Consider the following 25,944-nt stretch of genomic DNA (forward strand, 5'->3'; position numbering starts at 1 on the left):
AAGAGGTCGCAGGGCCGGGGTGTCCTCCCTTATTATTATCTTCCTTTCCTGATAAATGTATCACGTTTGCTTGGTCCATCTCCCCAAGGTAGTGAGTGTTCAAAAGCAACAGACCTAATTTGCATGAGTTTGGCTTTCCTTAACACCACATCATGGGAAAGTCAGTCAATTCCATTCTTCATTTCCTCCAGAGAATTGCTTCTTCCCAACAAAATTATAATAGAGAGAAAGGGATTACTGAATAAGTATATTGGTTTTTAGTAACTTATTTTTTTATTTGATGAAACATTTCATGTTCAAGTTTAAAACTGCAGCCTATTTCTTGAGAGTGAAAAGAACTCACATGTGAATTAGCAATTAGGAGGAGAATATGTGTTCTAGTTCTGTGCTTTACAAAAACTCTGGGGTTGAATTTTACCTCATGTTAAAAAAAAGCCTATTTGGCAACTCATTTAGTGTTACCCAACAATCAACAAATATTTATCAAGCTCCTCCTATTTTCCTAGCAGTATTTAGAGTCTTAAGATGTATCAGGGAACAAAACAAAGATTCCTGCACTGGAAATTGTACATTTATGCACATTTGTAACATACAGATGAACTATTGCTTTCCAGTACCAAAGTGTTATTGCACAGCATTCTAGTGAAAATGTGTCATTTACAAAATTAAAAATTGTCTTCCTTAAAATAAAGGCCTTGTTTCTCAGCGAAATTGCTTTTTGGGCAAGTTGCATGAAATTTGGCACAATACTGCCGCCTTGTGGCTGCTTGAATCAAAAACCCACATACACCATAAGGTCAGCCTGTCTTTAAAGTAAGGTTTCTAGGACAGTTACCCTGTTTGTCAATGGAAGCCTCTGACACAAAATTACCTCGCCAGGAGTACTTAGAGCCTGATTCCTTCTGATTTTGTCACAGAACGACTGGAAGGGCTCCATCGCTTTTATCGTTGGAAACCGGATCGAGGACGAGGTTCTCATTCGAGCTCTCACCCTCGCTGTCCAAGTCCCTCAGCGCAGATTCTTCAGTGTGGTCTCCTGGCAAGACATTGTCCAGCAGGTACCTGTCCCCTCTCACCCCGACGCCCGTTGGAGACTTCTTTCTTAAAATAATAAAGTAATGAAATCAATAAAAACTAACACATTCTTGGACTGTTTGGTAAGTTTGGGTGCATAACTTTGCTCAAACACTTAGCTAGAATAAATTCGGAAAGATCTAATTTGGAAGGGGTTGTTTTTTTGTTCGTGAATGCTGCCCTTTCAACATCCATTCATTCAACAAAAATGTCTGAGGTCATACTAGGCTCCATGCTAGGTTTTGTGAGGAATTATTTAATAAAGGTCTCAATAGCAATAAAAGACAAAACTATTTAATGTTCCAAGGAAGGCCATAACTGGAAAAACGAAGCCTCCAAAGAATCCTAGCTGTCAGAGGTTGGAGGAGAACAATAACACAGAGAAGTTCTGTCAGATGGCACATCCTCATACGATTACTAACAGCTTACCAAAGTGGCTATAAATATTTGAACTAACTGATGACTATCTCGTCCCTAATCCCGCAAGTCACCCGGGTACTTGAAAGTTACATCTATCTAAGTATTCTTTAAGTAAGCCCTTCTTTTTCCTTATTAAATGAATTTTCTTACAGGTCAATGGATCAAGTGTACTTTTTGGAAGTGCATCTAAAAAGGCAAAGAAACCTCTAAGTGGTAATGCTCCCTTATATTATGAGGTAGGTAAATATATTGATTAAAGAGATTTTTGTAATTTTTTAAAAAACAAGAACTGAAGTAGTAATTTTATAGTCACTTTTTGAAAAAATTAATTCATTCTTTGAAAGCAAATCCCCTCTCATTGTTAGGGCTGTTTGTTCCTAATGATGGGCATGTAAAAAATCTGTTTCCCTTTTAATAAACTCCCCCTTTAGGAGAAAAGTTGTCCCACATTGTCTACACTATCACTGTGTCCAATTGAAGAATATAAATCAGAAATGTGTGTATATAAAAGTGTTGGGTCATACTCTTTTATGGTTATTACTGAGTGTGTGAAGGTATGAAAGGGGGTCGTGTCATTGGTGTATTACAAAGTGTTAGTTTCACCAAACAAACAATGTAAAAATGCCCCAGAAAGTGCTTCCTGGCACATGACAGAGAAACAACTGGAATAATTTTCCATCCATTTGTGAACTTTGTGTACACTTCACATTCTACTTTAATCAGTGTGAAAATAACAATAATCTTCAGATTTATGATCCATTCCGCTTCTAGCAGATGCAAAAATCTGGCCTGGCTGGCCAGTGGGTTTGTGCAAAGGACTTAGAACTCAGGCTCAGTACAGGGGCTTTCCTCTTACCCTGCCTTGTTAATATCCAATTGCAAGAAACTATAAAAATCCAACAGTTAATTAGAATATCACTTAAAATTTGTCAGGCACTATTTTTATGACTCTGCAGACCAAAAGCATAAAGATTTGGGGATCTTTCAAAACAAACTTGTTTGCACTTTATTTCAGTGATGACTAATAAAGTTTTTATGTGTCTTGGTTCTTGGATGGTTTCATAATAGGCTCTGTAGTGTTGCTTGAGTACTATCTGAACAAGCTCCCCTGGCTTTATTTACGATTGCCAATACTGTGGATTTTGTAGCATTAACTCTTGCTGCACTACTCCTGCTGTCATGGAGAACTCGTTCTGCACTGTTAAGGTCAGAGAACGTGCCTTCTAGCTTTTGTTAGGATGTCCCACATGTGCGTGCCCAAGTTGAAACATTATGTGATACCTGGATTTAAAATATTGGAAGTTTTCTTCTGAAGTAGCCATAGAAATCCACGTCCAATTCTCAGGCCTGGGATCAATTAGCCGCCCCCCTCCTTCCCACCCAAAGGACTCTTTCTTCTTCAAAGATGCTCAGAGAAAATCAGAGATGATAACGGGCCAGTTTTTACGTCTGATGTGGACAGGCATCTTGACTTGGATGTCGGATAGCTGGAAGTTACAGACCCAGAGTTCAATTAGAAAGCCATTCCTCTCCAATCTGTGCTGTGACTCCGAGGAGTCTTCACTCGGAGGAGGTCCATCTCACATCTGGCTCCCCCACATTCTTCCAGTGGAGCATTTGGGCAACAAGCTTCCCACTCTGGCTCACAGACGCTCTTGTGAATGGTTTCAGAAGAAAAGGGAAAGCAGGATGAGCACCACAGAGATGGACCTGGGGTGCACCAGACCTGCATTAATGTCAGTCACTGTAGCAAGAGTGGATCAAATACATAAAACAAATGCAGGCTCCTGGGTAGTATCAGCCAAGGCCTGCATGCACATCTGGAGAAGAGGGCACATCTCTAACCTCAGTCCCTCCACACTTAGGACCTGTTTTGGCCCCTCTTCCCAAGAGAAGTGAAATGCTACAACCAGTGCCTACTAAGTCTCAAGGCAGTTAGGAGTGGTGGCCCAGAAAGAGGCCCAGAAGCCAAACTCTTTGAGGACCTCTGGACCTTCCAGGCATGCAGACAGCCTGCTCGTAACTCTATTTTTGCCTAAAATCTTTCATGGTCGGTAGCAACTAGGACAGTGGCCACAGGTGAATTGCTCAAGAGCCTGTTTAGAAACTCTTTTATTTTTCTTCTCAAAGGAAACTGTGGTGGGGGAAGAAAAGATAATCCAACAAAATTGCCTCTGTTACATGGGAAATTCACAGAGTTCTGTTTCCTTTTGAATCTCCATTTTGGACGAGGGAGAACTCAAAATAGATAATATAAAGGCTATGCACTGATACTGACTTCTATTTGTAGGATACTTTCATCAGCCTTAAATCAGAGCTTCTTCATTCTTAAACACAATTCTAACCTATTTGGCTTTCTGGTTTCCCAACCTGCGGTCGATTAGGAGCAGAGAATTCAAGTGAAACTTCACTCTAATGCAGTTGATCCATGAGTAGTAAAAGAGTGTCAGAACCACATTACATATTTCCAATAACGACTTGAAATGTCTGGGCCAGCAAAGACCACATTCCACAGTGATTTGCTCAAGCTTTCATTTGGATGGCTTGGTGCTACGTACACACAGCCTCGTTTGGAACTTATGTAATTTCCCCCTGAAACTTTTGAATTTCATCTAGCCACCATATTGTGTTTGTGAGATAGTATTTATTGATCATTCTTTGAAAACATGCTTAGGTTTCTGCTAATGTGTTTCCACAGAGACATAGTGATCCATGTGTTCTTTCACCTTCTCTTTAGAGAAACTAGTTTTGCTCTAGAAGGAACTACTCCAAAGACCCATGTGGGAATGGGAAGAGAATTTGCCCCTTTGTATCTGGTCTCAGGAATGTTAGCTATCACTTCATCATTCTAGTAGTAGTAGTAGTGGTAGTATTTCATCATGAGGATGAAGATGGTTATGATCCAATACACTGGCATTACATATAATTTACGCCATGTAATTCTATATGAAGATGTGTACACACATGAGAATGGATATACAGACATTTCTCTCATTATTATGACCAGTTTTACTAAATGTCAAACAATAAATACATTTTTGTTCAAGCACTAGGTGTCAGACTATCTAGACAGTGGAAGGAGTGGAATATGAATATTATAAAGATTCTAACCTCAAGAAGTATAAGGACTAGTTAGGGGGAAAAAAAAGAAAAGAAAATAGATATGCCTGACACAGAGTAGGTATTCAATATATGTTTGCTAAACTGTATGACACAATGCAAAAAATTGTCAGTGAAGTCTATGAGGGAGAAATGGAGTGTTCTGGGCATCTTAAGGAAGATGAGGTTAGGTTAGCCTAGGTGGTGAGAGCTAGAGCAGCCTTGAGAAAAGGTGGCATTGGAAAGGAAGTGGAGCTGACAATTTTGATCTTTTAAATATATTATACCAATTGACCCATACTATAAAAATCCTAAAGGGAATCAACCCTGAATATTCTTTGGAAGGACTGATGCTGAAACTGAAGCAAAAAAAAAAAAAATTATATGCTATATATATATATGTATACATATACATATATATCCCCATTTTACATAGAGGACAATGGAAGCATAGAGAAGGTAGGAATTTTAGTAATTAGAAAATTTGAGGAACTTGGATTTGATGAACTTACCATAGTTAAATACATAGCCTCAGATTTTTCCACTTTGCCACATACCCAGTCTTCTTTCACTGGGCTCAAAGCTGCCCAGCCTTGGATAGAGATAGGTCTTGACTTTCAAATGTGAGGGCATTCTATGTAAAGGGAACAAACAGCTCAAGCAAAGGAACAGGAATGGAAGAGAAGACAGGCTGCATATGTACTAAATTTGTCCTTATATGGTACCATGTATATGAATTAGGAAAGGTAAACCCTGTACATATCTTAATTACAACTTTAAAATCCTAAAGGTAGAATTTTATGTGAAACCATCTAAAACACTGGAAAAAATCCATGCTTTAATATTCAAGCCTGTGTTTAAATTTATTCTCTAAATGTGCACAAATATTTTTGTGTGTGCTTCATGGCCCACATACTAGACTTCCCTGGTGGCTCAGATGGTCAACAATCTGCTTGCAATACAAGAGACCCAGGTTCACTCCCTTGTCGGGAAGATCCCCTGGAGAAGGGAATGGCTATCCACTCCAGTATTCTTGCTTGGAGAATTCCATGAACAGAAGAGCCTGGCAGGCTACAGTCCATGGTGTTGCAAAGAGTCAGGCACGACTTAGTGACTTTCACTTTAGCTCATTCATGGTCCACATAGAGAATCTGACCTGTTCATTGGCCAGTATACTCAGTTCTGACCCAAACCAAAAGGAAAATATTGATAGACATTCAAAGCCAACTGAAATGTTACCTATGAGAGAGGTCTGTGTGTATCATACATGCAAAAATTCTTCCATTTGTGAGTAAATCTGATACACGATGGTATCTGAGCATTTATAAGAGAGATGTAGAATTTTCAGACTTTGACATTGTGGCTTTGATAAATTAGAAAGAAAAAACTACCAACTGAGCAAAGGGGTCATTAACCCAACTTACCTGAAATCAGAGTCAGCTGTCTTACAAGTTTTATATTGCACTCCATAGTTCTTATTCCATAATGGTAATTACTGTGCCTCACTATGGGAAGCGAGACTCTGTCCACACACAGACTGTGGTTTATGTGCCTGTCTCTGACTTATTCAGAAAAGACAAATTGGGTCACTATACAAACAAAATCCCAACAGTCTGCTGAAAAAAAGTCATCCATAAAGAATAAAGGTTTTTATATCCTCATTTATGGCTCACTTCAAAGAATAGTCAATTCTATACAATAACAAACATGGACAATCCTAAACTTCATGTAATACATTGCAGTTTTACAAATACAAATAATTATTAATTTTCCTCTTCACCCCATCAGTAAAAAACAAAACCTTTTATCAAAATATATTAAGATGGGCTTTTCCATTAGGAAGTAATTTTGGGAGATCATTAAAAGTGGAAAAACTTTTGTATTAGATATGAGTTATCAACCAAATGCAGTTAAAACAAGTATAGGATGCAAATTTTTACATCTTCAGATCTAATTAGTTTCACCACATTTTTTAAAGACACTTTGCTAGTACATTGGATTAGAACCCCCAGAGGTAATAGTTTCATTTTTTGGTCCCTACTCCTGGGTGTGTACGCATATTTCTCAAATTTTTCCCCAAGTTGTATTCATAATAACTCACAAGTAAGAACAGAGGCTTAATTATTATCTAGTTGCCACCCTTTTCGAGATTCCTAATGTGAAACTCATTCCTTAAAACAGTGCCTCGTATTAACTCTATTCGACAGAATTGTAAGCCCTTGTTTTGGGGGATGGCCCTTGTCAGAATGAAAAATGGAAAACTCATGCTTCAGAGATAGGAACAAGTAACATGTGAACACATTTAAGAGGTTTGAAGTTATTAAAATGGCAGATCTACTGGGAACAGAGGGAGCAGTATGTCATGGAAGGAACGAAGGGAAAGCGAGACAGGAAGCATTCTCTGGCCTTCTCAATCCTGTGTTTTAAAACAAAACTAAAAAATTCAGGAAGAATTGGAAGGTAGCCAACCTAATGCCGTTATTTCATAGAGCTTAGGGACACACCAGGAAATTACAGGCCAGTTAGTTTAACTTCACTTGTAGGGAAAGTATTAAAAACTGCTGCAGGAGATCAAGTAAAAGGATGCTTAGAAAAGCACAGCTTGATTAAGACAAGCCTGGCCAACGTGGTTTTCGGAAAGCGAAGGTCATGTCTTAGGAACTTGTTGAAATTCTTTGAAGCTATTATGGCCAGTATAGTCTTCAAAGAGCACAGCGAGGCCCAGGGTCTGCGTATCTTTTCTGTTCCACATCAGTCCTTTAGGGATGCTTAGAGAACACGGCCCACATCAGGGCCTTGGCGCTTTCAGGTTTAGAAACCACTATCAAAATAGCAGAAAATAACCTCTGATGGAACATTTTGAAAGCTGGAACCAATTAATACAACCTGATATTTATAAATGTAAAATAATGACTTGGAACAAAATTTAGGAATATTGAGCTGTAACAAAGAAGTACTACGCTGGGACTATAAAAACAATCTAGGGATTCTTGTGCCAAAATGTGAGCTTTGGAGGCATTTCTCACCCAAAGAAGGGAAAATGAGGAGAAATCACAATACTAGAAATGTTTATAAAGAGTTACGAAGAGTTACAACCGAAAGAATTTTGTTAAGATGGGGGAAAACAGTCAGATGGGTTATCAACCCCAAGCCTCCGCGTTTTGGAGGCCAGAGCAGTCCAGCAGAGAAAGTAAGGCCAAGCTGGTAACTGAGGAACAGAAGGTCAGGGCTCCTGGGGTGAAAATATGTTTGCTTCTCACGTCAGAAACCTGAAGGTCTGTTTTCCAAAAAAAGCACAACTCAAGCAAAGACATCCAAATCGTGCCCCCAGCTCTTTTCTACCCCGTGGCCCAGGCAGCTGCCAAGCCCATGTAGCAACAGTCAGCAGTCGAGAAGGAGGCAGGCGGTCATGGGGGAAGAGTGGTACCCAGTGTTGAGGACCCTGGGATCCATCAGCATGAAATGCACACCACGTGAGGATTGGGGTGCTGGTTAGGACCTTGGTCAGTGGGAGAACTGCTGAGCAAGGCAGGAATCCAGTCAAGGACACAGACGTTAGTGGAGGAGCAGCCCCAATAATAAAACAAGGTTCAAGTGGTAAAGAGTGGCCATCATTGCCTTTGCTTGGGTGGGTTTGGAGCCTCTCCAACATGTTACACTACATGCCTACCGTGCTTGGAAGGATACTGGAGAAGGAATCATAAAGACAATCTCATCCGATTCTTGTATCTAAGACGGCCAGTAAACCCCCTTTATGTATGGTAATAACAGTTACTGTCCATTGAACACTTAATTTGTACCAAGTTTTGTGTGCTGGGTGTTTAGTATCTATTAACTAACCTAATCTTCTCAACGAAGGGTTGACTCATTGGAAAAGACCCTAATGCTGGGTAGGATTGGGGGCGGGAGGAGAAGGGGACGACAGAGGATGAGATGGTTGGATGGCATCACTGACTCGATGAACATGGGTTTGGGTAGACTCCGGGAGTTGGTGATGGACAGAGAGGCCTGGCGTGCCGCAATTCATGGGGTCGCAGAGTCGGACACGACTGAGCGACTGAACTGAACTGAATCTTCTCAACAACTTGCCAGGAGATAATGAGAAAATGATGAAAGTGAAGCTCAGGCAGGTTAAGTACCTCATTAATTTGGAAGCCTTTGTTCCTTCCCTGGTGGCTCAGACGGTAAAGCATCTGCCTGCAATGCAGGAGACCCAAGTTTGATCCCTGGGTTGGGAAGATCCCCTGGAGAAATAAATGGCAACCCACTCCAGGACTCTTGCTTGGAAAATCCCATGGACAGAGGAGCCTGGTGGGCTAGAGTCCATGGGGTCACAAAGAGTCAGACACGACTGAACGATTTCACTTTCTTTTTGTTCTTTCTGCTTGTCTTACACAAAAATTGAAATTAATTTAGATCCTACAAGTGGTAGTTGTGATTGCACATTTATTGAATACAAGCTACTGTCAGTGATTAGAATTAACCTCTAAGTAGTTCTGTTATATGCTTATTACTTTTCCTACTACTTAGGCAAAAACAATGAAGATATATTAGCAGATAATGAAGGTGCTGAACAATTTTAGTTATTTTGAGCCATGTTGAGGAGTGGCTTCAAATGTTTGGATCAAGAGAAATTTTTAATTCTTACAATTAAGATTTATGTGGTTAAGGTGACTGAGTCTTTTCCTTGGAAGAAAGAGGGGAAAATGGGAAATAAGAGAATTTAGTGCAAATTAATCAGAGATGAATGTGTAGAAAAAAGATCTATCTGCTGAAACTGAAGCTCTAATACTTTGGTTACCTGATGCAAAGGGCTGACTCATTAGAAAAGACCCTGATGCTGGGAAAGACTGAGGGCAGGAGGAGAAGGGGGCAACAGAGGATGAGATGGTTGGATGGCATCATGACACAATGGACATGAGTTTGAGCAAACTCCAGGAGACAGTGAAGTACAGGGAAGCCTGATCTGTGACAGTCCATGGGGTCGCAGAGTTAGACACAACTTAGCAACTTAACAACAAACAAATTACTGAGAGCTTAAATCCACTTCCAGAGTGTCTCTTACTAGTTTGGTGAGACCTGTACCCAGGAGTCTCTTGCCTGGAAAATCCCATGGATGGAGGAGCCTCGTAGGCTGCAGTCCATGGGGTCGCTAAGAGTGGGACACTACTGAGCAACTTCACTTTCACTTTTCACTTTCACGCATTGGAGAAGGAAATGGCAACACACTCCAGTGTTCTTGCCTGGAGAATCCCAGGGACGGGGGAGACCGGTGGGCTGCCGTCTATGGGGTCTCACAGAGTCAGACACGACTGAAGTGACTTAGCAGCAGCAGCAGCAGCAGTACCCAGGAGTTAGATGCACTGATCCAAACCAGACTGCATGGGCTCATATGCAGATTCTACTACTCACTAGCTATGTAATCTTGGACAAATTACATAACTCTGCTGTACTTCAGTTTTCTCTTTGTAAATTTAGTGTTGATAATGCTGTATACCTCATAAAGCTGTAATGATGATTACATGAAACAGGAAATAGAAAATAGCATAGTACTTGATCTAGAATAATGATCCAATAAGGGTTAGCTATTATTATTATTTTTAATTTCTGTTCTTGGTTTCAGTGATTGTTTCAGTTTTATATTCCAGAAAACATGAAAGAATTGAAATACCTATAAACAGGGTTTTTTAATTTTCTTTGTGGTAAAAAATACATAAAACTTACCATCTTAACTCCAATACTTTGGCCACCTCATGCGAAGAGTTGACTCATTGGAAAAGACCCTAATGCTGGGAAGGATTGGGGGCAGGAGGAGAAGGGGACGACAGAGGATGAGATGGTTGGATGGCATCACCGACTCATGGACATGGGTTTGGGTAGACTCTGGAGTTGGTGATGGACAGGGAGGCCTGGCATGCTGCAATTCATGGGGTCGCAAAGAGTCGGACACGGCTGAGTGACTGAACTGAACTGAACCATCTTAACTATCTCTAAGTGTACAGTTCAGTAGTATTAAGTATATTTGCATTGCTCTGCAGGAAACCTTCATGACTTTTTCATCTTATAAAACTGAAACTCTGTATTCAGTAAACAACTCCTCACTTCCCACCCCCAGCCCCTGATAATCATCATTCTATCTTCTGTTTCTAAAAATTAAACAACTCTAAATACATCATATAGGTAGAATCATATAGTATGATTGTTTTCGCCTTTAGTGACTGGCTTGTTTCACTAAGCATTATGTCTTCAAGGTTCATCCATATTGTAGCAAATATGAATTTCCTTCTTTTTTAAGGCTGATAATACTCCATTGTATGTATTTGCCACATATTATTTATCCACTCAATCAATGGTACACAGGTACACAGCTTTGGCTAAATAATCAAGTGATAACTAAGGTTTAAGAAATGCTTTATTTTATGCGTTGCACAAATATTTGAATTTCTAGTAGTAGTAGTGTTATTTGCTCAGTCATGTGCAACTCTTTGCAACCCCATGGACTGTAGCCTGCCAAGATCCTGTGTCCACGGAATTCTCTAGGCAAGAATATGGAGTGGGTAGCCATTCCCTTCTCCAGGGGATCTTCCCAACCCAGGGATCAAACCTGGATATCCTGTAGGCAGATTCTTGACCATCTGAGCCAGCAGGGAAGCCCATTTGAAGGTCTATCATGTACCACATCTATGGTTGAGTTTATCTTAATGTATAAAACAGATATAATTTCCTGCCCCCAGAGAATTTACTTTGGAATGGGAAGGGAGACATTAAGCAAAAATCAAATAAGCAAACAAATACATACACTAGTACAAGTTGCAGTACTTTCTTTACATCAGAAAAAATTACATGGGAAAATACTTTCAACTGAGTGTTTGGAGATAAACTGAAAGATGAAAAAGAGCCAAGTGATAAGAGACAGGGAAAATTATTCAGGCCGAGGGAACAGCACGTGCAAAGAATTGGAGGCAGGAAGGGAACAATGTCAGCCTCTCAGAGGAATAAGAAAAGCCAGTGTGCTTAGAATTCCATTAAAGAGAAAGAGTGTGATAGAGAAGTGGGCAGAGGCCAGATCTGAAGGAATTGGTAGGTCCTTGTCTCCAGGGGATCTTCTTGACTCAAGGTTTGAACCCAGGTCTCCCGCATTGCAGGCAGACTCTTTACCATCTGAGCCAAGAGTATATGAAGGAGGAAGAATCTGCAGGATGGTGTCCCTGAGACGGGAGGCGGGAGGGAGGAGAAGGTGTCGAGGTGATTTTAAAGTCCTCAACTGAGAGGCTGAGTAAAAATATCTTCTTCAATATAAAAAATTGAAAAACATTAAATTTGGGGAAAGTGTAGAAGTACAGTTTGGAGTAAATTTTATGTGTCTGAGCGATGTTATAGAGGAGAAGTCAAAGAGGAAGTCAGCTTTTTAGTCTTTTCCATTCTCTGTGTCTTTACCTGTCTAGCACAGTGCTGATGCGTAAGTATTGAAGAGAGGTGTTTGTGGTCTGAAGAAACCAACTCGTTAATGAAGGACTAGTGAGAGTTACTGGAAGGCACAAGTAGGACACAATGGACCATTTCAACAGCAGTCATTCAGGAATATTTCCTGGGTACTAGAGGCGTTGGTCCCTTCCATTTCCTCTTTTTTTGGTTCCATATCCCACACAGTGGTTTTCTAACTGTGGGTAACAGCCTAGCGGTTTACACAGATATTTAGTTGGTGGCACCTGTGTGTATGTGTGTGGTTTGTGTTGTAAATATTTCTTCTTGCTATAAATATAGGTCTGAAAAAGTTTGAAAAAAATAAGACCCTAGAGTCCTCTAAGCCTATTTCATGTTTTCTTCCTTCTGCATCTCCCTAGACTGAAGACTATGGTAGATATTCATCCCAGCTCAGTCCTCATGCGGCAGACATTTACAGAATTTCTAGTACAGGCTGGATAAATGGCAAATTAGGCCTGGACTCTTCCCTCAAGAGCTGGTAGTCCATCATGTTGTAAACAATATGTTTGTTTCTTGCTATTTCATGACATTTTAATACCTTGTAGCAAGTCTGATGTAAAAGTTATAGATTTAATCCCTGGTTATAATTGAATCTGTTATTCATTGAGACCTGTGGCTGACCTCACTTATTGTTCACGACTTTCAGCCAAAAGGGTAATGGTCCCCAGACAGGGTATGTTGGAAAGGAGAGAGAGGGAGGGGCGGAGCAGTCACCAAAATAGTCAAAGATGCAACAAAGATACAGACAGCCTTGCTTCCTTAGAGGCGGAGAATGTGTAGCTGGAACTGAAGTATGGTAACAATTTGCATGCTTCTACATATTTTTAGTGTGACCTCTATTTCTGAAATTCTCTCTCCTGGATCCTTGGTAGCAAGGAAAGGAAGAAGAAATATCAAACTGAAAGGAAGAAGAAATATCAAACTAAAGGTGATAGAATAGACTAATAGAAATTCATTTATATTTACTGAAAAGCAACTGCACATATTAACTCAAAGAATATTAATTTTAAATAAGTGGATTTCAGATAGGTATTTATGTATTAAAATCCATCCATTCTTCTGTTTCACAAATGTGACTGGCCAAAAAACCCCAAAACAATCCAACCCAATTAAGTAGCCTGATCATGTAAGTTATCTAAAATATGATTTCTATATTGCTTCAAAAATATAGTTAAATATATAATTACAAGTTTAAAGGTTTGAAAAATAGAAAACCAGTCCTACAAAAATTCTTACCTAGAAAAGATGAAATTGTTCAATAAACCTAGTCTTTTAAAATTTCATCTTTCAACTTCATCCTTATTTGAATAATGCTCATTACCATTTGAAATCTATAGAGTGCTTATTGTGAGCAAGGCCAATAGAATACCCTGCAGAGTACCGTGTACTTCATCAAACATTCCCAAATGAACAAATTTATTATTATTTGTGCTAGCCTTTATCAACTCTTTATATGAAAAAAAACAAACAGTCTGGCTCACTCACTCATTGGGAAATATTTAATTAGCTTATATTGAAGAAGATAGGAATGCATAATTAGTTTAGTTATTCTCAAGTCTTACAGTATTATTCTTCCATTTATTGCTGGAGCTGCAGAGAGACAGAGCACAGGCTAATAACATGTAACCTAGTCACAGGCCACCACTGCCGAGTCCTACTAATTTATGAGGAGCTAGTCTTGTACTATATTCTCAAGGATTCATTTTAGGAATATTATTGAGAAGGGGGAAAAGGATAGATCCTATCTGGATTTAATGCAGGGGACTAATATATTACTTTTTGTAACTACTAAAATTTCAAGGACTGACAGCAAATTTCTGATTTGCTTCTCCCCTCATAAAATGTCTGCTTTGAATTATGCAGAAAGAATTCTTGTTCCTGCCAACTTGTTTCAATCCCCTGTACAAAACCATCCACAGAACATTGTCAGGGGTTTCCTATAGAGGTTCATTTCAGGATTCCTCAGTCATTGGAGGAACACATACATACACACTCACACACACACACACACACACACACACACACACACATTTTCTCCCCTTTTTGGAGCAAGCAAAGGAAAATGTATTGGACTGGTAAAGTCTGTGTATGGTACTTTCTGAAAGCAGAGACAAGGATGAGTCATCAGAGGGTAGAGGTTTAAGAGTCCTGTTTTATGTATGCAGGCCCGCCCTGTGTGTAGGTGGAGCGGGCAGTTGCCCTGTGATGTGATTTAAGAGGTGCTGGAAGTTCTGCCTGTCCAAAAACAGCCCCCGCAACGCCTGAGTTCAGGCATAGTGTCCGTAAAACCCTGGTTCAGATGAAATGAAACTGCCTTTTCAGAATGTTAACCCATTATGCCATTTTCCTAGCAGCATGCGTTTATTTATCAGAAATAAAGGCTGGGCGCTTGAGGGGATTTTCACTTGTGCAGGGACAGTGGGGGAAGGAGTTAACAGGATCCCAGGCTTTGGGTAAGGATGTGAGTCCCCAGAAATAACTTCCACATCACCACTGAGTGAGTTTGTTGAAACTAAACCTCTTCCACAGTCATTCAGTCAGTCTTTTTTGAATCAATATTTTACGGAACATGGCATTTTATCAAACAGGCAATGCTTTTTACTGGGACCTTATTAACAATAATAATAACAACAACTCACATTTGGAAGATGCCTTTGAGAGTATAAAATAGTTTCACATACAATGTCAGATCTGATTGCAACAGTACTGTAAGGCTGACTTACCTTTTATTATTCTCCGGTAGCAAATGAGCCAAGAGTTTCAGAGAGGTTAAGAGACTTGCTCTGTGCCCACAGCTGGTAATGTCAGAGCCCCATGTTGGAACCTAGACTCCAAATTCAGGGTTCACCCTGTTACTTCAAGCTCTTTGAAACAGTCTCTACAGTCGAGGAGCTCACAGTTAAATTTAACCAGCTTAGTAATTCATCTGAACAAAAGAGCCAGCTCTGTGAGTTTACCTTAGTGTCCCTACTGAGAAAGTGTTTCTCCCTGGTCTTAAAGTTTCTAAAAGGACTGTGCCAAACACAGGCTTCTGAGGGCATGCGTTTGGCTTCAGACATTTGAGTTAGGCTTTGTCAGTCATCTGCATCATTCCCAGAGCTAAAGACATTTCCCACTTAGAATACTGACCCCTCTGCACAAAGCTGTAAAATGTAATAAACCAATTATACAGGAAAAATAAAAATATGAATTGGCAGATATTAACTTAGGATTTTCTCTAGAACCCTTTGAGTAGATAAAAAATCAGGGTAGAACTTGATCAGGCATGACGAAGTGACTGTAAATCTAGAATTTCTGTATCAAGTCACATCTACCTTGCACCATAAGCAAACACACACATCTCCATCACGGTAGGTGATGAAGCCAATTTTGTCACAGCTCTAGCTCATTCTTTTTCAGCCATCTTGCACTTCATTCACTTTACACTCCTTCATCACCAAGTGCACCAAATTAAATAGAATGACGTAGAATTTAGACTTAGATGTTCCCATTTCACAGCCAAATAACCCTGTTCAAATGCCATCTCTTTTGTGAAGTCTCCTTGGATTCCTGTAAGCAAAGTTCATCTTGCTGTGTTGTATTGTGGTTGTTTGTTTTTATCTGTCTCCCCCTGCTTCATAGTGAATGGCATAAGCATTAGAGGACATGTGTTATTCATTACTAAAACCCCAGTGCTCTAGGCTAGCAATCCCAAGTTATTTTCATCACATATCCCATCAGTTAAAAAAAAAAAAAAAACTGAACATTTTTTCCATGTATGTTGTGTGTGTATACAGAGAGGTATGTACAAGAATACAAATTACAAATATCATAGAACATTCTCCAGAAAAAAAAAAAAAAAGGATTAAAAAGGACAAAAATAAAGATACACGTCATCAGAGGTTCTAATTTTTTCGCCCTCCTGGTGGATAATCTTGCACATGCCCAGGGCTTCATTTGGAAACCGAAGCCACTGATTTTCACACTTTGGCAGGACACAATAAATGTTTGTGCATTGGGTCTGTGGAATGAGTCTCTGGCATATCAGGCCCTTCCCCTGACACCAGTCACTTTCTCAATAGTGAACTGGCTCCAAGTGCTTTCCCAGCTCCTGAGCACCCTGGCTTGGCGAGAGGAGAGCTGGCTGGATGTTAGACACATTGGCTGTTGCAGGGTACCCTTATACAAGCGACAACCCACACGATGTTAGTGAAGGGCTATGTGATTTGTGTGCTGATTCTTTCATTCATCATGTATTGTATTGGCTGTTTTGTCTACGGCCATACCACCCTGAACGCGCCTGATCTCGTCTGTATTGGCTGTTTACCATGTGCCCATCACAAAGTTAATTTTACCCTTCAACCCAAAAGACAGAGATGGAAGTGAGCAATTCTACTACCATGTGATAACAAAGAAGTTGCTGAAAGTGCATTGAGTGCACAGAGCAATGCCTATATCTTTCTAAAGTTTTGGAGGAAAGGTTTTAGGAGAATGGCTAGAAAGCTGAATGGGGAATTTATGAAGTAATGAAGGAGGAAGGGGAATTCTAGGCACAGGAATCAGCCCAGGCAAAATCAGGCAGATATATACACAGCATGGCATGATCAACAAACTCCAAATAGTGGGTATCCTGGAAGGATAGGAGGGAAAGTGGAAGCAGCAGCTAGGCATGAGGCTGGACAAGTGTGTCAGGGCCAGGTCATCAAGGACTTGGTGTGACCTGCTAAGGAGTGAAAACTTTATCCTTTCAGTATGGAAGCCTTTGAAGAATACTGGGCTGGAAAGTAATGTGAGAGGTGAAGATACTAGAATCAGCGTGCTGGAAAAAGTATGCAAGAGGGTGGAGGGGAGGCACTGTTAAAAAGGCTGTATAGCATTTACATTGTATATTTTATTTATTAGCTGTTTTATTATAAAAGTAACACATGTTAATTGTAGAAAATTTGGGAAACATAGAAAGAGCATAACCCATATAGTAGTAAGTACTTAAGTATCTGTAGACTACTCCACCATTCAGAGATGTATACTTGTTAAAAAATAGGAATTTAATATGCTTTCTATCATATCCTTTTCACATATTATGACATTAGCCTCTTTCTAAAACCATATCCAGTATCTACATAATATTAATAGAAAGCCTATTCAATAATTCATTTAACCACTCCCCCTTTTGCTAAATTTAGACTGTTTACCAATAGTTTGGACCCTGATTGTTTCCTTATGGAAAATTTCAAGAAATAGAATTACTGAATCAAAGTATGTAAATCTTTGTAAGATTCTTGACACACATTGTCAGAATGCATTTGAGATAATTTGTGACCATTTCCATTCCTTCTAACAGTTCCAATTTAACCACACCCTCTGCAAATTGTATTTTTTATCTTAATCTATTTGATAAACAAAAACTTGTTAAGGTTGAATGTTCAATCGTATTTTTATTGGCTGTGCTTTGTAATTATGGAATTCATTAAAGCAAAATGATTATGTAATTTCATATTCAGATTTCTTGTGATAATGGGAGGAGACCCATTGTTGTCTAAATTCAGAACAGGGAATATTTGCCTTAAGTGATTTCAAAACAGATTTTAGATGCTATGAGGGATACGAAAAGAAGGAAGCCGTTATCAGAGCCCTGCCCAAGCTCAAGGTCCATTCCACAAGAAGGACACACATGCAAGACTGCTAATAAAGGCACATCTGCAGGAGGAGCCTGGTTGAAAATATGAACAAGGGCAGAGGAGTGGGACCAGGGAGAATGGTGTCAGACGGGGATCTGGGAAGGCTTTTGCAGGAAGGTCTTTGGTGTGAATCTTTCCAATTTCTAACCTCTTCTTGCCATCTTGTGTCAGTGGTCCTCAAAGTGGGGAGACTCAGAATCACCTGGAGAGCTCATTTAAAAATGCCTATTCGAGATCTCAGCCACAGTGATGGGGATCAGGGGCATCTTCAGACAAGCCCAGGAACACACCTTCTCAACAAGCATCCAGGTACTGCCAAGCCTGTGCTTGGAGACATACATTCTCACCTATGTCCACATGCTATTCACAGGGTCAGGAAAGAGGCCATCCTTCTCGAGGATGAACTCTCTCCATCTATACTCTGCCTCACCCTTACCACCCACCCAGAACTGTACAATGGACCCACTTATTCTCTCACCTCCTCACATTCTCCATTGTCCAATGTTCACCCATCCATCCATTCTTTCATTTTGAGCACTTGTACCAGGCACTATTGTAAGAGTTGGAGGGACAGAAGTACCATCAAAGCATTTAGGATATTTACATCCTCCAATCTGTTGAGTTCTGCCAAAGTAACAGTAATCTGAGAAGGGCCAGAGAATGTTCATGCTTTGCTCATTCCCCTGCTCGTCAAGGCAGATGGTACTGCTTGCCTGTCCACTTCTTGGTCTATAGCCTCTGAGCAAATTAGAACACCTCTGACCAGCCTACATGCCTCCAGTGCTAGAAGCAAATGACAGTCTAGCAAAACTGGAAGCGGAATGTACAGAGACACACCTTAAAATCATTGTTTGTGTGTATGTGTGTGTGTGTTTTAAGTCTCTGTTAATTTGAAGGCATGAATTTCACCATATTGGTACCAGGTTGGTCACCTTACTACTAACTTCACAAGAAAAAAAAAATATTATAATTGGCTTAAACAAAAGGGAGTGTACTAGCTTGTATAACTAGAAGGTCTAGACAGGTTTTGGAGTCAGCTTTAGCCCATGGGCTTAAACCCCACTTCCTGTATCTATGAGGAATGACCTTTCCCCCATCTGTGTGGCAACCCATTTCCCAGGGAGGTGGGATGGCTGCAGCCTTCTCCCAAAGCTCTGTCATAACAGAGCTTTGATGGAGGTAGGATCTGGCCACCCCAGGAAACCACTCATATCCCATTGGGCTGAAGTAGGTCACAAGCCCATCCTGAAACAATCCTGGACTAGGGAGCTTAGGATAATTTCTTGTGCACAGGGGTCCACTCCTGGAACAGCAAATCCCCAGAGGGATCTGTTTTTCAAGTATCTTTAGTTCAAAATAATTCTTATCCCAAAATGGCATGATCTGCCACCCTTCAGAGCTATTTTAGGACTGAGGGCTCCCAGTCTCAGATTCCCACTAGGTCTCAGGGGAAAAAAAGAAATACAGCTGTTTAGAATGGAGGCACCAGGTAAAGACAATATGAGTTAGAGAGTCAAGAGTATTTAAACTTAAAAAGTTACAAAGCTCTACATCCCTCCAGCTAAGATGGGGACTGGGTATAGAGATGAGGGAGGGGATGGGATATTAGATGGGAGCCCAGTGACTCCAGCTCCAAGGTAAAAAGTCTTCTGTGAGGCCACAGAATGTGGTAATGAGGAACAGGACCTTGGATCCAGGTAACCTGAGTTCAAATCCCACAGCCACTGCTTACGTGATTGCCAGGCCTCAGTTTCTTTATCTGTAAAATGGGATGATGAGTCACCACCTTAAAGGGTAAGTGAGAATTAAATGTTAGACTATCTAAAGTGCATGCATGCTAAGTCATTTCAGTCATGTCTGACTGTTTACAACCCTATGGACTGTAGCCCGCCAGGCTCCTCTGTCCACAGGATTTTTCAGGCAAGAATACTGGAGTAGGTTACCATGCTCTCCTTCAGGGAATCTTCCTGATCCAGGGATCGAACCCACATCTCTTACATCTTCTGCATTGGCAGGCAGGTTCTGTACCACTAGCACCACCTGTGAAGCCCATCTAAAGTGTGATCCTTAAATTATTTTAGTGCTGCTTTGGAACAGTCCTTACCTGGCACATAGTGTGTGCTGTGTAACCATTTGTGCGTTACTCTGCCTGAGAACCTACTAATACTTGCAATCTACTCGTGGAGCTTTGTGATAGTAGCTATGAACATTTGAAAACACCTACCTTCAAATCAAGGAAGAAATAATTCTAAAGACCATTTTAAAATTATTGGATGACATATGCATAAGATTCTGTGTAGGGGTGGAGAAAGATAAATCAGATCAGGATCCACCCTTCCAAGCTCCTAGAGATTACAAACCCTGAACACAAATAACTCCGATAAGAGAGAGCTTACTCCCTTAGGGAAGGTTCAAAAAATCAGAAGGTTGTTCAGTTGTAGCTTTCACCATAAGCTGAAAGAACCAAGAAAAATGATATCAGAGGGGTGGGGGCATCTTGGGACTGAGGAAAAAAGCTTGATCTAAAAAAGAAAAATTGCCATGGTAATAGCTTCATATGTTAGTAATACACACCTGAAGCTAATATATATCTGAACTCCCCACCATGCTTTCCCATGTTATCACATTCAGTTTCACGTGCCTGTATATATTGTGCAGGTATACAAAAACCCAAACACTCCTTAATGAAAAGGGGAAGCTTTGCTTTTGTCCTTCTTTGGAAGAGTAACCCCAACAAAGGCTTCTAAGATAAGTCCTGTGCTTTTTGACATGTGCAATCTAGGTGTTCCAAATACACATCTCCCTTGGGAAATTCATCACATTTCAAATTATACATGTCTGTTAGAGCATAGATTTGTTCTACCATCCATGTATTTGTTATTCCTGCTTCTGACACTTCCTTACGGCCCCAAAGAGGTCTTAATCCCTGTCAAATGTTATTATGTTACCGACTTTTATGTAGTCTTGAAAGGGGTTGTTTATTTAGTTTCAGTGACTCCTTGTTACTGCCAAATATTATTTCATTTCAGCACAGATGTAAGGGGTCCAATGACTGGAATTATTTTACAGCCCTGACATTGTCGAGAGATGGATACCAGTTTAATTATGGACAGCTGAAAATGATCCAGGAGTCACCTGCTCTGGATATTTATCATCATTAAGAACTTCTCACTAAGCTGTGGTCTGAGCCCTTTCATAACGCTCCAGTTGCGTGAGACAGACAGGATGATCTATATGGAAACTAGATCTTCCGTCACCTTGAAATTTATGTAGGGACAGCTTCATATTGCTTGATTATTTTCTTTTCCTCTGCTCAAAGTGAGAAAATATTTTTCAGTCATTCCTCTTCCTTTTCTTTCCTCTTTCTCTGTCTCTCTCCATTGCCTTCTCTCACTGCTAACCCTGCTCCTTCCAGCTGTTTTTCCAATTATGCCTCATTGGAAATTATTCATTACTTAAAGAATGTGAGCTGGATAGACTTGACACATAAACGATCAAGTAATGCAATGAAGTTGGCACTCAGTAAATGTAGAAGGAATGAAGGAGGAAAGAGAGTGGAGGGAACAGAAAGGAAGCTGAGGAGTTGCAGGACACTCAGATCATTCCTCTGTCTAGTTTTAGAAGAAATTAAGAATAACAGACTTCCTCCTTCTCTCCCCTCTCCCATTCAGTTAAGTTCAGTCGCTCAGTCGTGTCCGACTCTTTGCAACCCCATGAATCCCAGCATGCCAGGCCTCCCTGTCCATCACCAACTCCCGGAGTCTACCCAAACCCATGTCCATCGAGTCGGTGATGCCATCCAGCCATCTCATCCTCTGTCGTCCCCTTCTCCTCCCACCCCCAATCCTTCCCAGCATTAGGGTCTTTTCCAATGAGTCAACTCTTCACATGAGGTGGCCAAAGTATTGGAGTTTCAGCTTCAACATCAGTCCTTCCAATGAACACCCAGGACTGATCTCCTTTAGGATGGACTGGTTGGATCTCCTTGCAGTCCAAGGGACTCTCAAGAGTCTTCTCCAACACCATAGTTCAAAAGCATCAATTCTTCAGCGCTCAGCTTTCTTTATAGTCCAACTCTCACATCCATACATGACTACTAGAAAAACCATAGCCTTGACTAGACGGACCTTTGTTGGCAAAGTAATGTCCCTGCTTTCAAATATGCTATCTAGGTTGGTCATAACCTTCCTTCTAAGGAGTAAGCGTCTTTTAATTTCATGGCTGCAATCACCATCAGCAGTGATTTTGGAGCCCCCAAAAATAACGTCTGACATGTTTCCACTGTTTCCCCATCTTTTATGCACCATAATGAAATCTATTTTTACACCTTTTGCTTTTATCTCTGCTTTCTCTAAATGGACCTTGATCTGGCCTTTTCAGAACAGAGAGAGGGTTAAGTGAAAGGCACATCCAGGTTACCACCATCTAATAACAGATTAAGGTCCCCTTCTGCCTGCCCAAATGCACATTGCTCCACTCCTTTTCTCTCTCCCCCAACCTGAACTGAAAGGTCTTCAAGAATTCTAATCCTGCTCTGGATGCAAGCCTAAGAACAGCAAGAGCTCATTTTAGTGAGGGTTTTCTGTGTGTATATCATTCACCTAAGTCTTGCTAGGCCTTTCTGTGCGTTATTGCATTCAACTCTCAATATAGTCTTGTGAAATAAGCACTGTTCATATCCTCTTTGTGTACATCCGTGGTTCTCAACCAGGGATGTTTTTGTTCCCCGGGGAAATTTGGCAATCTCTGGATATAGCTTTGCTTGTCACCATTGGGGTAGCCAGAGGATGTGGTACAAACAGCCTCCAGTGCACACAAAAACCTCCTGCAATGAAGAATTACCTGGCTTTCATTGTCAATAGTGCCACTGTTGAGAAACCTGAATGTAGCTTAAAAAGCTGAGGTTTAAAGGCACTAAGGAACTTTCCCAAGGCTACCCAGTGGTATTATTTGAGAAGACTGGAATACAAACGTGGCCTGTGCTTCTGTACTCCGCTGCCCATGTGCAGCTGTGGCTTCAGCAGCTGGTTCATCATCCCTTGAACCCAGTGACCTGAATTCCCAACAGGAATCTTTTCCTATGAGGGAATCTCTGTATAAGTGGCTCTTTTCAGTTATTTGAAATCACCTGCTCATCCATCCTTTTCATCAAATATTTAGAATCAGTCCCACCTAAAGCAACTTTCACTCACCTTTCACCCACCTTTCACTCTAAACATTGAAAATTTTGTGCAAAACACACACACACACATATACACACTTACACTGGGGCAGTACTTCCTCTGACTTTGTCATTTTATAAGTATATATAGCATATATATGGCTTCCCAGGTGGCTCAGTGGTAAAGTATCCACCTGCCAATGCAGGAGACGCAGGAGACATGGGTTTGATCCCTGGGTTGGGAAGATCCCCTGGAGGAGGAAATGGCAACCCACTCCAGTATTCTTGCTGGGAAATCCCATGGACAGAGGAGCCTGGTGGGCTACAGTCCATGAGGTCTCAAAGAGATAGACACAACTGGGTAAATGAACACGTACACTCATAGCATACACAAGACAAAAGCAGAATACACAAGCAGCAAACTTTGAAAATGGCATATAAAGTTACAGTTTACTTTGATGAAAACATATATATTCTGACCTGTTATTGATAAACATAAGAACTTGTGTTCTGCAGGATAATTAGCTAGAAATGGTAAATAATCAACAGTATTACTTTTAAGGTGCCAGTTAAAGATGTTAGTTTTCTCTTTTTACCAATTCTTCATATCCACTGTCTAAGTTTTGCCAGTGTTTTTAAAAACTATCTTTTAGTGGTCTTTACCATCCCCAAAGGCAGCTGAACACATAAGCCCACATACTTGTGCAGACATGCATATACACATACACAGACATGCACACGGATACATTCAGACACAGACACGTACATACACACACCACGTGTGCACACACACTCAGACACAATCATAAACAAACAAGTCCCAGGTGTTACTTCCCAGAGCAGTTTCCTTGCCTGTATTCGTCCCCACAGCACAGAGCTACTGTCTTGCTGGTTTTCTGCCCCACCCACCCTCTCATCCTCTCAGATGCTCCTCCTCTGACCCTGCTCCCAAGGTTATTTCCATTTTCCCTGCACAGTCCTTCCCCTGCAGACCTAGTCATGGCATATAAGAACAACTCCAGGCAGTGAAACTTGAGGGTGGGTGCAGGGGAAGCTAGTCATGGCCGGAAGGCTGCTGTCACACTGCAGTGTTCTGGGGGCACAAAAGTGAAACTATATTCATCTTCAGAGTCAGCCTCAGGCATTTCAGGATTTCAGGTGAAAGATAGTAGTCACCTCCCACCCTAAATTCTCAGTTGTCACACCTATTACTTATTGCTTGAAATTATATCATCAGTTGCTAGTCCCTTTCATTCTATAACTAAAGGATGAAACCTTATAATACAGCTTACTCAATGGTATAGTAAAATTCATTCAGAGTGAGTTACCAAGTTAAATCTTTTCTGTTTTAGTGGCAGGAGGGATTTAGAAAGCAAAAAAGCACTCTGTATCTTTCTAAAGTATACTTCAGGCAAGTCCCATGTATCCTCACCTGTTCAAGGGCGTATTTCTTAAATGAGCAGAAAAGAATATCGTAGCCTGGAAGTCATAAATTTCCATTACCTTTCACTGGGTAATATCTGAGTGTACCATTATATTTAGTAATGCATCTGAGTATTCCTACATTAATAAACTTTGCCAAGGATGCTGCCATAAGAATATCTTTTCTTTCAGTTTTAAGGGTAAAATCAAAGGGACAAAGTGGTGGGATGATTAAACAAACATTATATTTATTGAAGTATAGTTGATTTACAATATTGTATTAGTTTCAGGTGTATAGCGAAGTCATTCAGTTATACATATATATAAATTATTTTCTAGTATAGGTCATAATAAGATGTTAAATATATTTCCCTGTGCTTATACAATAAATCCTTGTTGTCTTAAATAAACATAATTTTAAATGAAATAGTAATTTTTCCACTTTTTATTGCAGCACAGACATGTCCTGACCAAAACAGAAGCCCTGAGTTACACGTGGCTATTTACATTTTAGTTTTAAATAAAATTAAAAATTCAGTTCCTCAGTCACACTAGCAATATTCAAGTGCTCAATAACAGTCAGTGGCTGGTGGCTTCTCTGTCGTACAGTATGGATAAAGAACATTTCCACAATCACAGATCTGTCAGCATGAATATAGACAAAAGTTGGAGAATATCCTGTTAACAGGGCCCATGTGGGAGCAGATCCTTTCATACAGTGGTAGAAACAAGAATGCTGCTGACTTTTCAGATGTCAATTTGGAAGTATCAATAAATATTTAAAATACACGTGAGCTTAATAGAAAAAAAAACTTGAGATTACAGAAATGTCCATCAATAGGGAACTGGTTAAGTAAATGACCAAACACCCATACAATAGAGGTTTATGCCAATAACTTAAAAATGCATATGCAAACAATATATGTCAGCATAGAAAGCTATCCTGGCTACGTTTGGATATAAAAACACAAACCACCTGACAACATTAAAGTGTGATTCTATTTGTGTTAAAATATAAAAAGATATATGTCTATATTAGCATAGGAAATTATTTTAAGACAAGAATTGGTCATAGAATGGAGGAGACTAGAGAAGCATTTTTTTCACTGTATATCCTTCTGGTACTGTTTGGACTTCATACCATGATAAGGAAGTGTTATACTTAGTCATGTATTAAAGAAATGAGAGAAACAAGAGAATGTGATACTAAATGAATGAATGAATGAAAAAACAAATGAACAAATAGAATTAGTATGTTAAAGGCCTATTTGCTCAGCCCTGAGCTAGTCTGGACTGAGTCAGGTTTATGGGTTCTGTTCCTATTTGCTGAGGTCTTTACATCTCCAAACCAACCCTAAGTCACTGATGCAGGAATAATGGGTTAAATGTGAAATCATGTCTTATGCATTTTTACAGCTACTCTAACAAATACTATGAACACTCAAGGAGGACCCTGAAACCAAGAGATTTTTAGGAGAAAGGGTGACTATTTGGAACTATTTTGAAAGTCTTCCCTCACCTTATGCCTCTCCCATCACCCTCCCTTCTCTGCCAACATAAGCACCTCTTCCCCACCACTTCCTTCCCATGGCTTGTTCCAGGCAAGAGAAATGCAGATCCAAAGTC

At 40.3% G+C, this 25,944-nt stretch overlaps 1 protein-coding gene across 16 annotated transcripts in view; it reads left to right on the forward strand.

The window, feature by feature from the left end:
* SPAG17 (sperm associated antigen 17) overlaps positions 1-25,944 on the forward strand; it is a 246,713-nt gene that overhangs the window by 30,561 nt on the left and 190,208 nt on the right. For all 16 annotated transcript variants that reach the window (XR_014054585.1, XR_014054589.1, XR_014054587.1 and 13 more), the window contains exons 2-3: positions 918-1,058; positions 1,647-1,730. Coding sequence is in view for 8 of the 16 variants with exons in the window: in XM_081492940.1 (XP_081349066.1) it covers positions 918-1,058; positions 1,647-1,730 (225 nt within the window). In the remaining 8 variants the exon portion in view is untranslated. The remainder of the gene's footprint in view (positions 1-917; positions 1,059-1,646; positions 1,731-25,944) is intronic.

The sequence above is a fragment of the Giraffa tippelskirchi genome, chromosome 5 (assembly GCF_054371585.1).
Source record: "Giraffa tippelskirchi isolate mGirTip1 chromosome 5, T2T-mGirTip1v1.2.pri, whole genome shotgun sequence".
Taxonomy (NCBI): Eukaryota; Metazoa; Chordata; class Mammalia; order Artiodactyla; family Giraffidae; genus Giraffa; species Giraffa tippelskirchi.